The 13,977-nt window shown below is 34.5% G+C and overlaps 1 protein-coding gene across 1 annotated transcript; it reads right to left on the minus strand.

The window, feature by feature from the left end:
• Positions 1-568: 568 nt before the first annotated feature.
• LOC133313473 (guanosine nucleotide diphosphate dissociation inhibitor At5g09550) lies at positions 569-7,739 on the minus strand. The gene is made up of 13 exons (XM_061514859.1): positions 7,653-7,739; positions 7,233-7,295; positions 7,039-7,122; positions 6,408-6,515; positions 6,094-6,266; positions 5,093-5,204; positions 4,493-4,573; positions 4,273-4,335; positions 3,331-3,432; positions 3,012-3,136; positions 1,865-2,075; positions 1,370-1,444; positions 569-817 (listed from the first exon to the last, which is right to left on the minus strand). The coding sequence occupies exons 1-13, from the start codon at positions 7,737-7,739 to the stop codon at positions 764-766; spliced, it is 1,338 nt and encodes a 445-aa protein (XP_061370843.1). The 3' UTR covers positions 569-763.
• Positions 7,740-13,977: the final 6,238 nt, after the last annotated feature.

The raw sequence follows: 13,977 nt of genomic DNA on the forward strand, positions 1-13,977 counted from the left end.
GATCCTTTGACACCGGTGTCAAACTTTGAAATTTGACACCAAATCCTAACCGTTGGTTTTCGCCAATCAATAGTTATAATTTATTGGGAACTACACTTATTAATTAATAATTAATTGCTAATAAATGATAACCGTTGATTGACGGAAATTAACGGTTAAGATTTGGTGTCAAATTTCAAAATTTGACACCGGTGTCAATGGATCCTATTCCTATATTATATATATATATATGGCTTATCGTTTATTAAGTTACTTGAAATAATTTTATCTCCGCTAATAAATCATAACTGTACATCAATACTGATAAAGGAAGGGAGAGAAAAAGAGAATTATAATAATTTAAAGTTGAATCAACGAATATAAGGAAATAAATAAACAAAATGAGTAGTTTTTGTGTGTACAGAGATAAAATTTTTTTTTCTCTATATATATCGGAGAAGCTGAGGCTGGGATCAAAGAAACTGTGCTATCATGCCTATGATTACACAACTCCTTTTGTCATGATGCCTCTAGATAAAATTTGTAACACTAACTTGTGTAAAGCAAATCGTTTTTTTACATGGCAATCACTAATGGAAAATGGAAAAGTGATCATAGGAAAATTATCACGACGATCATCTTGATTAATGTAACAGCTTTAAATTAAAGAATGAAATCGAATGTGGGGAACAAAATGCCCCATCAAGCAAAATCTACAAATGGGTTAGTTCTCTTTCCGTCAGAATATAGATTGAGAGATATAGATAGATAGATTCAAACAATCTCATTCTTCAGCTGCCGCACTAGCAGCACTTAGGTCCACCGAAAGATCAAGAGCCTGTAAGAATAAATAAAAGAGGTTATTAGCCAAGAGAAAATCCAGAACTCCAATGCTACATTATATTTTTCCACTTTTGTCTGATTTTCCACTATTATGTAACAGTACTGGAGTATTAATCTTATTCCTGTGTTTAAACGAGAAGAAATAGAAATGCGAGATGGTAGTTCATCCGTGTCACATTTTATAAAGAAGAAATAGAAATGCTTTACAATTTCCTAATCCATTGGTTTGTGAGGAAACAAAATCATGGTCTAAGTATGATGCTTTGTTTGTTGAAAATTTGATAATAGTACCAAGAAAAAGGAGGCTTAAAAAAGGAGAATAGTCCTGCATTGCACATGTTTTTTCTGAACAAAAGGTACTAGTACAAATAATGTAAAGTTTGAAAGTGTAGAAATAGATCTGTTAGTTTGTTCGTCCTTCCTTTTATTGCTTATGATAATGGTTCTTTCTGAATTCTCAATATCCTAAACCTGTGCATTTTTTTGTTGTAATTGGGATAGAATATGTAATTTCATTAGAATATTAAATTAAAAAAATTGTAATTACCTTTCCAGTGATCTTACTGTACATCTCAAGCACATCTTCTACCGAGGTCTCAAAGTGTGTGGTAGCATCGTAGCTCTGCAAGGAATTCAATTTCTAAGTGATGTTCGAAGCTAAAAAAGAATAAGAGATCTCATTATACTGGCTGAATAAAAGCATGATAATTTCACATCCATCATGTAGGAAACCAGAGACAAGAGCATGCCCTAAATATTTTTAAAATAGTTGCCTAATTTAGTTGTTTAAGTTACGAGAATTCCATGACATGAGATGTTAATTACTTCACTTAAACCGTAAGAATATTGAATTTTCTCTTTTTCTCCCACATATCTCGGGAATGTTAATCAGTTGTAGACTCCATACTTTCCATCTCACTTTGTAATGCATTGATATGTTAATATGTTATGGTTCTATATAACCCATTCAAGTGCCCTGTCACATGGGATAGGAAAAGACAGAAATCAAACAGAAGGAGGAAAAATATGCTTTTGAACTTACTGCTGAGATAAAACAACCATCGACTTCAGGATCATTTGAGGGTACATATCTGTCATAGGTGTCATAGAATATCTCATCTACAGGTCCAAGAAGGTCAATACCAGGTTTCAATTCCACCTCAGGTTGATCAGTCTCTGCTTCTGTTGAAACAAAAGCAATATATTTTCCTTTTGGTGCTACATTGTGAGTATAAGAGCAGCAGAAGAGATACCTGCAATAACAAGGAGAATTAGGAAATAGAAGCTATGAAAGTTGAAATTAGGAATATTCACGAGTAGAATTTCATTTTGTTACTCCATTTAATTTTATAATTTTCTCAATCATACCTAAGAACTGAAAGAGCCTAATTAGTGGAAATGCATGGTTAATCAGTTTGTCTTACTAGTGGTTTCACAATCTTAAACCTCTTTTCATTTTCTTCTTCTTCTTTTTTTGGGAGGGGGGTGTGGGGATTAGAAGGGAATTTGAATTACATTTTGCAATTTATAGCCTATTTTGCGGTATTAAATAGCATTAGCTGTCAATTACCAAATACTTTCTGTTGAGAATAATATAAACCATTAAAAAGCCCTCATCCACTAGTTTAAGCTTTTGGGTTGAATTGGTTCTTTACATGGTATCAGAGCCTCGTGTCCCGAGTTCGATCCTCGCCGTCCCCCACTTTCTTTCAAGTGGAATTTCTTTGTTCGCACATGTAGGTGGGTCTGTGCATTGTCCACCCTTCAAGCCCAATGAGCTCTCGTGTGAGGAGACGTGTTGAGAATAATATAAACCATTAAAAAGCTCTCATCCACTAGCTTAAGCTTTTGAGTTGAATTGGTTCTTTACACTTTCTATAACTACAAAGGTCAAAAGCCATGCATATAGAGTATGGTCCTGTCAGGATTTCGATTATCTACTTCTTAAGAACATTGTAGTGTCAATTTCGGAGAGAGAAAGCCATAAACAATTCTTGTGTAGGACATGTGGATTCCTCACAGGAAAATAGTATGCCCATGTGAGGGGAAACTTGTGTTTTTCTTACTCAAAAAGACAATGTCTTGTTCTTCAAGCAAATGCTAAGATTTAAATCAAGTCCTGCTTATGGTCTGTTCTTTAATTCGTATTTAGTAAAATATGATATTACTTTAGTAGTTCAAGCACTTACATATCTGATTTACGACCAAGTTGCTTCTGCGGCAGAATTACTTGTGCTGAGTGAGAATCATCGGTGTCTGGAATAGGATGGCTCATAATACATATTGCACGTGCAACTTTTCCAACCTTGTGGACCTGATGCATTCATTTAATAGTGTCAGGTCGAGATCACATTTAATCATGTAATTGCTGTGCTGCAATTCGTATTCAGATACATTATTCAGCATTTATATTATTCTTTTGATTTGATCATGCAAACAAACATATCCAACCACAAAAAAGTACATAGCTCGTAGTATTATACCCTTTAGAAATTTAACAGCTGATACCTTATCAGGCAGATATGATGGATCACACACAACTTTCTTGCATTTGGCTGTTTCTCCTTCAGAGGTGACACCAATGGCTTTCCCATCGCCATCAAACTCTACCTGTGTACTCAAAGATAAAATGTGAGGAGAAATATGCAGCAAGGAACTTTGGAGTACTTACAAATACCTAATGGATCCTTTTGTTTATCAGAAATTGGTAAGCTTGAGAATAAACACACAATCAGGAAAAATAGAACGAGAATAGAATGACAAGGAAGGACAAGTGAATTGCTTTACACAAGAACTAAATTTTTAGTGTGTTTGGCTAAGGAGTTCGAATAGATGGTCTGTCATTTTTCTATTAGAGAAGGGGCATGTTCAACTAAAATATATGTCAAAAGCAATGCAATATATTTGGTGTAAAGTTGTTACCAATAACCAATCATGGTTAGTTACAAAATTTCATAGGTCAAATCAAGATTATGCTTTTCAGTTATTACTATTATAAATTTGGTATCTTACAGTTTGTTTGAGTCAGAGAGAGTAGTAAATGTAAGGAATTAAACAAACTTCTGCTACTATTCGCTTCAACACTAACCTCCAGGACGTCCTTGCTGTAAACCTCAAAATTAGACAGAAAGGTTTAAATAAATAAATAGTTTTGACAAATAAGGGGTGTAAAATGAAGGGAAACTGGATGAAAACTGTAACGAGTTCATTTATACGGTGACAATAATTTTGCTGGAATAAAATTAGTGTTAATAGTTTAGACACAGTAGCAATGTGGACATGGGACATCATTTTGTGAGTAACTCAAAGGATTTTATTTTATTTTCAAGGGATGAGCTTAAGTACATTTCTTCACATGCAGTAGAGAAGCATCAAGATACAAGCTTCCCACCACAACTTATAGTAGTTCATATGTATTTCCTGAATATTGAAGTGTGATCATAGACTTACCTTGCATTCTGGCTTGTTCAGCATGTAAGTTCCACCATATACTGCACTCAAACGTGCAAATGCCTGCAGAACAACAAAGAAATTAACATTAGCTCCTGCACTATACTCAATTTTTCATATAAAATCATTAATTTGCCTTCACCTAAAGTATTGACCTTTTGTATTGATTTAGTTCTTGACAAAATTTAGGAGTGTAGAGAGAGAGAGAGAGATTGAGAACCTGAGGCAACTCTCCCAGCCCATACATTGGATATATGTAAGGTGATCCTCCTAGAAAACGTGCTAGGGATTCGGCATAAAGCTATACAGAACATAAAATAGAATTCAGGGTTATAATATAAGGTTTACTTACTGATTCTTTATGCAAAATGTAATCAACTGAAAGGTATAAGTAAGCCAAAAATGGGACAGTTGGTTGCATGACAGAATCAAGGATATCATTAATAATTTCAAAGCCATGCAATAAAATGGCCCAAAACATCCTACTCTTTCAGATATGTAATTTAATGAAAAAAAATCCAATGGTCACTTCATAATATTCTTAAAATCACTATATGCCAAAAAATCATATGGTCCAGAAACTAGTGCTTTGAGCCATGAAGCGGTTTAGGGGGAAAAAAATGATAGACCCATAGACAGAATTCAGTAAAACAATCTTTTCTTGCATGTATAATGTATAAAATTTTATTAATTTCCTACTGTGATAATCTACATACATACCTATATGCAAGTGGTACATGATAATAATTTTAGTTGAGGGAATTCTTCCGCATCATATCATACTGCAAAAGTTTAGGAGGATGATTCTAATTATTAGTACCTTAATTCTCTCAACGAAGTCCTTTGCTGGCTCATCCAAGTAATTATCATCAAGATGAAGTGCCAGGGCATGACCAATAAAGTCAATTGTATCATCCTCCAACCCGTATTTCCTACATTTGGAGAAACCATGAAAAACGTTGAAAAGGAGAATGAATCAAAGTAGTAAAGTAGGATATGATAACTGCTAACTCCTCTATATCATATAGAGTCTGCAGGAACACTTGGCCACTGGAGTGACCAATTTCTCTAAAACCTAAATTCATATCATACACCGACATAAATCAATATCACACAGATATAAAGCAAAATCTTAAATAGATGTTCATCTCGGTTAATTGGTCCATGTCGTTGTATTGTAATGCTCTAGTAATGGCAAGACAAACTGTGAAAATGGTTTTGGTATATATGAACTATGTGTTAGAAATTGAATATACTGGAAGAGACAACTAGACTTGTGTATCTAAAAAAAAAAAAATTCTTTTCTATTTTTGCTTTCTTGCTCTTTCTCTTTTTCTCTTGATCTTCATTTCATACAAACTATCAAAGCTATTTATAAGCTATAAAACTGACCAACATAACTCCACACATAACACCTCATTACTTTATAACTGACATAACTGACTCATTAATGTCCACTGACACAAACCTAGGACATGACTCTTCACCGGAAAACTCTTCACATTTCTATTTTCTATTTTCTATTTTTATCTCATTAAAATTTAACCCAACACTACGAAGAAACAGAAAAATTCTCATTTCTTAAATATTGTGCACAAAATTTCATTTTTGGTTATCTGTCAAAAATTTCTTCATAAAAAAAATTATTTATTCGTTGACCTTGATGTGCTTTGTGCTAAGCTCATACAAATTAAGGAAGCCTTTTTAAAATATAAAATTAAAGTCAAATATAAAAATGCTAAAACAATAAAATAAGATCAATTTTCATAATTCACTAAGTATTGGGAATTCAAATGAAAAAGAAATGAAGTGGATACACACGATATCAGCTGCCTTGCTGTAACTTGGTTCAACTCTAGCCCTTCATGAGATTTTGGATCATTTGCTTCATAGTCTTGGACATAAATGAAGAACTTTCGGGCACGACGCTTCTCAAACAGTCCCATCAAAGATGACTTCAGTGCTTCAACGTCTGTTGCTGGAACTTTGTAAATCTAAAAATAAATACATTTCTGTTAATAAGATTTTATTCAATATGCAAGATATTTTGTGAAATGTAAAGTTGGCAATATAGAAAAGTAACAATTATGGAGAGTCAAAAGAAAATGAAAAAATAAGATAACTATGGTGCACACCTTTCCCTTATTATACACAAAACTTCCATCTACAGCTTTAAAGTGTAAATACTTTGTAACATCTGTGTGGATAAGAACACGGACCAAACCTCCATTGGCCATCGTAAACTACAACAAAAACAGATGAAAAGATGGTTTTTATCATAAATGAATAGAAATGGAAAACACACATCTCCAAGCAGAAACTATAGTCAACATGATATATACATCCAATCAAAATCAGGGGGGGAAAAAAGGAAAAAAAAAATGGTCATTTACTGCATGTAAGAGAACTTGAAGCAAATTTCTCATTGTTTCCTCACATTAAAGTAAGAATATTAATTTACAAAATCGTTGTATGATCAAATAGAAAAGAAGCAGAAGAATTAGTATATTCACACACTTTTTTGTCCAATTGAAATTTGTAGGTAAATTTAGAAAAGTGAGGTATACACGTAATATGTAGAGAGGTTCAACATGACAGAATTAGTGGAGCTCTTGGTCCAAGACATAAGTTTCAATGGACTTAAAATCTTAATCCAAAAATCTTTTAGGTAGGTTTATAGGTCTTTTCACTAATAAAATCTTCACTTAGTCTATTCCTTTCTAACTTGAAAACTCACTTAAATTTTGCTGTTATGAATCCAGTTACCTTAGGAATCATATCAACATTATAGTCCCTGCTTGAGCCCAAGTGCTCTGGCGGTTGGTCATCTCCCCTAAATCGCTTCCATAACTACATAGCAGAAAATGAGCTTTAACATGAAAAGAAAACAAAACATGAAAGGAAAAGGAGATATTTACATGCTTTCAAGGTAAATCTCCATCACATGTGAGAGTAATGACCTGTGTAAGATGAAGAGATGTAGACTCTCCTCCATAGTAGTCATTTCTGTCCATGTGCAACACCTGATTCAAAGAATACAAGGATAGGAATCACCAAGATTAAATTCCAATACTATAGTCAGGCAATTGAAGCCCTTATGGTAATTAATTAACATATGCATATAGCATGCTTTTTCCATTTACCATCTTGAAATACACAAACAACTGTCCTTTAGTAATAATAGTTTTAGCAATATAGCTGTAATGAAAAATATGTCACCAAAAAAAAAAAAAAAAAACTGTAATGAATGGGTAAAATGCGTTTTTTTTTTTTTTTGAATCAAAATATGAAGATAAAACTATTTAATGGTCAACATAAAATATTTTATGAAATTTGCAGAGATGTTCCATTCCGAATGGAAGTTGAAGGAGAAGAATTACTTTGAGGCCATCAACGGAGAGAAGGCCACTAAGAATGCATTCCTTGAGGCCTGTCCCCAGGACGATTACATCGTACTCTTCATCCATGCTGGGAAATTGGAGTTTCTCAGTTTCAGTTATTAGGATAGAAAATAAATGTAAATGACATGCAGAAAGAAAAAAAAGAAAGAAAAAAGAAGCTTTTAAGACAAGACAATGAGATTTGAATTTGTTTAATTGTTTATACGAGATTTGGAACAGAGCAGGTCTTTAGCAGTTAGTAACGATAGTAACGCTGTCCCCAATCACACTGCAAACCATCCTTCACCGCATTTGGCTACACCTATTTTCTTTCTCTTATATTTTATGTTTCTGCTAGAAACATAATGGTACAGTGAAATTCTATTTATAAATAATATATAAACGAAAAACCTTTTTCACTTTAAAGCACATTGTATTATTTTAACTGAGATGACGGTATTTTGGGACATACTCTCTTTCAGGAAATATAAAGATCAATAAATATGTATATCAAAATATATATTTTACTTTTTGCTTGGATGAATCTATGTTTACTTTTTTTTTGAAGACAACTAAGGAGAGGTATTACTAGTTAAAGTTATTTTATTAGTGTGTTAATTGGTTTGTTTAAATTAAGTTCTATAATTACAATTTTTTATCTAATAAAAAAATATGATATTTTTTTGAATTAAACTTTTTTCAAAAAAAAATGTAATTAAAATAATTTAAAAATAATATCAAATAAAAGGTTGTTTTCCAGCATAAAACAAATCAATGCATTCATAATTATAATCTTATAAAACATAATAAAAAGACTCATACTAAAAAAAAAATTAATTATATGACACGATTATTTTACTTATTTACGACAATATTTAAGGATGCCTTTTATATATATATATATATATATATATTGTAGGACAATCTTTATAAAAATAAAAATATGGCTATATTTTATTTTCTAAACAGACTTTTCAAATTAAACCCTGTCAAGATGTTGGGCCGAATCAGGTGATGCGATCCGCAATCCGAAACTTGATCATGAATCATAATAGATATCAGTGACTTTGTTTTAATTTATTACTAATTAAATAAGATTATTATCTGTAATTCTAAAATTATGTAGGTTTGAGGAGAATTAATAAAGAATATTTTGATAAAATTTATATAATAAAATAAAATAAAAAAGTAAAGCACCCCTTATTAATTTTTTTAATTTTTAAAATGACATAATTTTAATATTGTAGGAGATAATTTTATTTACTAAAAACAATTTTCCCAATAAATAATTAACCTCAGTTTTGTTTTGTTAGGTTAAATTCAAAAGAGAGTGGTCCAGGTGCAATTGTGCGCAACATCAATCACAGGCAATAATGAACTCAAGGGAGCTAAACAAGCTGAGGGAGAAGAGGAAGAGAATCAGGATGATGATACCATACATATTACATAAGTACTATTCACAGTAGAGCAAGCAATCGATGCATGGGTTCAGCTTGCAGGTGAGCCTAAAAAAGACACTATATATGACCTTGATTCTCAAACTGTTAATCTGTTATCATGCACGGATTTGTCGATTTTAGTACTTAATTTTTTCGAGGTACAAAATTAATAGAATCGAAGCATGTTTGATAAAATGAAAGAAAGTATAAGAATCCGAGAGAAAGTAAAAGTCAGAGAGAGAGAGAGAGAGAGTAGCTTTAGAGAATCTGTGTATTCGATATTCTAATGAACTCAGTGTTGAGTTCTTACGTTTATGGAGTCTGTTGTACAGTTGGAGACAACTATTACTACAACTAACAAACTCTAACAAACTCTAAACTAACAGCTAATAGTTACAACAGAAGCTAAAAGTTTCTGTAACTGAACTAGGGATTATACTACTGAATAGTTAGTTACACATGTATATCTAATCTGTAACATTCCCCTGAAAACTCAAGGTGGATGAAACTGGTTGAACACCCTGACTTTGTCTCAAATAGAACAGAATCTGAGTCCTCAGTGAGAACATCTGCATCTTGGTCCTAAAACATGAACAACAACTAGGTATTCTTGTTAGGAACCTTCTCACCAACAAAAATAAAATAAAAAATGCTAAGTTTTATATGCTTGGTGCGAGCATTGAGAACAAGATCATAAGAGAAAGATAATGTGCTTAGGTTGTAAAAATAAATAACAAGTGGTGGATGTGAGAACTTGTAGCTCAGCGAGTGAGGACTAGATCTGTATAATTTCTGCTACATTAGTAGCTAGGCTTCTGTATTTAGCCTTAGTGGTGGAACGAGTTACCAAGACTGCTTCTTGAACCACTAAGAGATCATATTTGAACACAAATAGATGTAAGAACCTAAGGTGGACTTGCGATGATATCAGCATCACAAAAGACGTTAGGAGGAAAAGGTTCGCCAACTCTGGGCAGGTTGAAGAATAAAACCATAATCCAATGTACTCTCGAGATAGCACAAGATACCTTTTATCATTTTGGAACAGTGACTAAATTGCCACATTTTTTAAAAAAAAATTGTCTAAATGTCATGCGAACAATACTTTTTACCAGACTACTACGCGTCTAAGTTTGCTACCAGTCATAGCGAACTTAGCTTTTTTCTTGCAAAGTGTGCACGTGTCACGAAATCATAGGTGACGAAGTTCACTACGACTGGTAGCGAACTTGGTGCTCTAATGGAAACGTGCCATGTGGCCTAACCTAGTTCGCTATATCTGATAGCAAACTTGGACGCATGGCAGTCTGGTAAAAAGTACTGTTCGTGTGATATTTGAAAAAAAATTAGGAAAGTGTGGCATTTAGGTCACTGTTCCCATCATTTTCCAATGAGTGTCCAGCGGTTGAGACATAAGTTGAAACACTTTGTTGACCCTATGGCTGATCGCTGATATCTGGTCTAGTGATGGTTGCATATTACTATGCACAAACTATAGATCTATACATGTGATTATGTGAAGGTTAGGCTTGTAGTCACTCCTTTGCTTACTACAATCCCCAATGCTAGGAGTAGAAATCCCCTTAGCTTTGCTTATACGTGCCTTGGTTAGCAAACTCATATATTTGGCTTGAAAAAGGAGTACACCGCCATTGAAGAGGTGCATGAACTCCATACCAAGAAAATAATCCAAAATTGAGTTTGGTGATTAACTGTTTTACAAGTGCCATAGACCTTCCAATAACTATTATGTATTCTATATAAAATTAAAACTATTAGAGAATTCTAATATAAAACTATTGAAGTTTCCTTCACTTAACAATTTGAGCTTTTACTCAGATGGTTGTTTAATATAGTATCAGAGCCTGTGAATAAGTGGTCACGAATTCGATCCTCACTGCTCCATTCTTCTAATAAATATTTAATGCTGGAATTTCTTAGTACAGGTAGATGGACTTGTGCATTATCCACCATTCAAGCCTAATGGGTTCGTGTATGAGGGGATGTCTTAAAGAAGTCTACCATAAAACCATTAAAGTGGCATTCATTTAACAACTTGATGGATGAAGGAACAACTACCGACAACACTTGCTGGATTCAAAACCAGCAAGGTATTAGTCAACCTCTCAAATCAGGCACTTTCCTATATATCGCCTTCTGCGATTTACAAACTAGTCCATTGTTGGAATCTTTGAACCTTGAGAATTGTTGCACACCTCAAGAAATAGATGAATTATCACAGGTTTAACCACTTGCTGAGTACTTCAACCATTTGTAAGAGCTAGAATGAATTAGATGAATTGTCACAGGTTTAACCATGGAAAGAAGATCTTAATATAGTCAAATCTGGGATGTTGGTATAGCCCTTTAGCCATTAGATGGGCTTTATATTTGTTTATAGAGTCCATTGCGGTTCTCCCGGAAGACAAAAGAGCTAAAGACCAAGTCTGATAAGCCAAAAAGGCATCAAACTCTTCTTGCATGGCAACTTTCCATTGGGTGATCGCCAAAGCCTATTTAACACTAGTAGGTTCCATGTTAGTAAGCAACAAAGTAGGACATAGCTCAGGCTTGACAGTGCCAGATTTGGAATGGATCTGCATGGAATGAACATAGACATAGGGGTAGTGGAGGCAAGATAGAAGGAGAAGAAGAGGTAGGAGTAATAACAATAGATGTTGAAGAAGAGGAGTTCAAGGATGGGGAGGAATTTAGAAGGCAAGGAAGAGGTGGAGAGGCTGAAAGAAAAATAAGAATTATGTGGACCACGAGGAATAGAAGACAGAATCAGATGAGGCACCAGAATAGGGGATAGAGGAAAGGGTTAGGAAGAGAGGACAACTGGATTGCGCTGCGGATTAAACATGCGAAGAATAGGGAAATTGAAATTCATTAAACAATACAGCTTGCCATCTCGGAATAAGTATTTGTAACCCTTTTGAGCTGAGGTATAAGGTACATTCATGGGTACAAAATTTTAATTTGACATGGAACACAAAAAAGGATTGCATACACAAGCAAAGACCTTTAGAAAGCCATATTCAGGAGATTTATGAAATAAATGAACAAAAGGAATATCATTGTTGAGGGATGCAACATGTAAACCATTAAATAAGAAAGACTGGAGAAAGGCATGCCCAAAATTTTAATGGCAAGGAAGCTTAGGCCAACAAAGTTAAGCTAACTTCAACTATATGTCTATACTTCCCCTCTACAATGCCATTTTGGTGGTGTGTGAGGGCAAGATCCAAAGTCAATCCCAGTCTGTTCCGACAGATCTGATCTTTTTTCCTAATTGAAATTCAACCATGGTTTTGTACTATTGAAAAGCAGAAATAGCTTCAGATTTGGACTTTAAGACATAAATCCAATTGTAACAGTTAAAAGTATTAACAAAAGAAATGTAGTAGGAAAAACCAACAGGGGAAGCCATAGTGCCCCTACGTAATTAGTGGCCGAAGCAGTAGATGGAAGGCGGTGAGTTTTGCATATGCAGAAGGCAACGCAAAATTCAGAAGCACCTTTATAAGTAAATGCTATATTACATAGTTTGAAAACAGATTGAACTACAGTGGAATGTGGGTGTATGCTAGCCTACAATGCCATAGAATGTAGATGGTGGGAGTAAGTGCTGGTGTAATGGAAGTGAATGCTATAGGTGCAGTATTTGAAAAACTAGAAGCAGAAACACCAGATTTTCTAGCACCAGAGGCTGCCCAGGCAAGATTGGGAAAGGCAAAGAAATCATCAGACCCAAAGAAAGCCTTCCAGAAAAACTTCACGCATTCCCTGAGATTTGACAAAACAAATAGATGGATACAATTCAAAATATACTGAGTTGTCTTTGGCAAACTTACTGACATTGACCAGATATGCTTAGTGATAGAGGGAACTTGTAAAAGGTTTTTGAGAGATAAGTTAATGTGAGTGGATGAGGAAAAGGTAAAGGAACCAACTAAAAGTATTGGCAGAACTTGGTCATTTCCCGTTAGGATTTATCATAACCATCTAGATTAGTTCTTCACATGAGGTATTGCACATCAGCAATGACGTGATGAGTTGCTCTAGAATCAGCATACCAGCTCTGAATAGATGCAGTCGTGAGGGTAGTGAGATAGGCCACTGTAGGCTGATGAGGGCCCATTGAAATGAAAAACATAGATGGCTAAGATTGTCCACTTAGATCAGAAACTGAAACTAGAGGAGTAGGGTAATTAGTTAGATGCGTAGAACCATTGCGTGGAGCACAGGAAGAATGTGATACAGGAGGCTGAGGTGGTGGAGTCTGAAGGTGTGGCTGCCAAGTATATGGAGCAAGCAGCAGTGGTGAGTTAGGAGGCGTAACCTGAGGTGAAGGATAATTGTACGGCAATTAGTAGGGAGCAGGAGCATTGCCATAAGCATGATCAAACCAATAAAAGCAAATGAAAGTGTCATGTCGAGTCTTCTGACAGACTTGACATTCAATCATACTCCGGTAACCACCTAGACCACCACAGCCAGAATGACTAGCCACCCCCACGTCTAGGAAGATGAAACCCAAATGAAAGTTAGTGTCATATCAGAATTTTCTGTTGAAAAGGAGCTGTTGCATTTGGAGCAAGATGATGTGCAAAATGACTTGGGTTAGACGATATGAACCACCAGAGGGTTGCATTGGTGATGAAGAGGAGGAAGGATTTAAAGCATTGATTTTAGTATTTTACCTTATACTGCCTTTGAGTCATGTTGGCAAAAAACAATTGCAAGGTAGTGAACTGCTTATGCTTATCCACACGAGCCTCATGAGCTAACAAGAGTAACTCTATCTCGCCAACCATGTAAGGATCCAATTTGCTCTTGACAAAAGTCACAAATCCATCATAATCTTCTGGCAGACCATCCAG

This window comes from Gastrolobium bilobum, unplaced genomic scaffold, assembly GCF_033153095.1.
Source record: "Gastrolobium bilobum isolate Gb01-03AN ecotype WA unplaced genomic scaffold, APGP_CSIRO_Gbil_v1 utg3603, whole genome shotgun sequence".
Lineage (NCBI taxonomy): Eukaryota > Viridiplantae > Streptophyta > Magnoliopsida > Fabales > Fabaceae > Gastrolobium > Gastrolobium bilobum.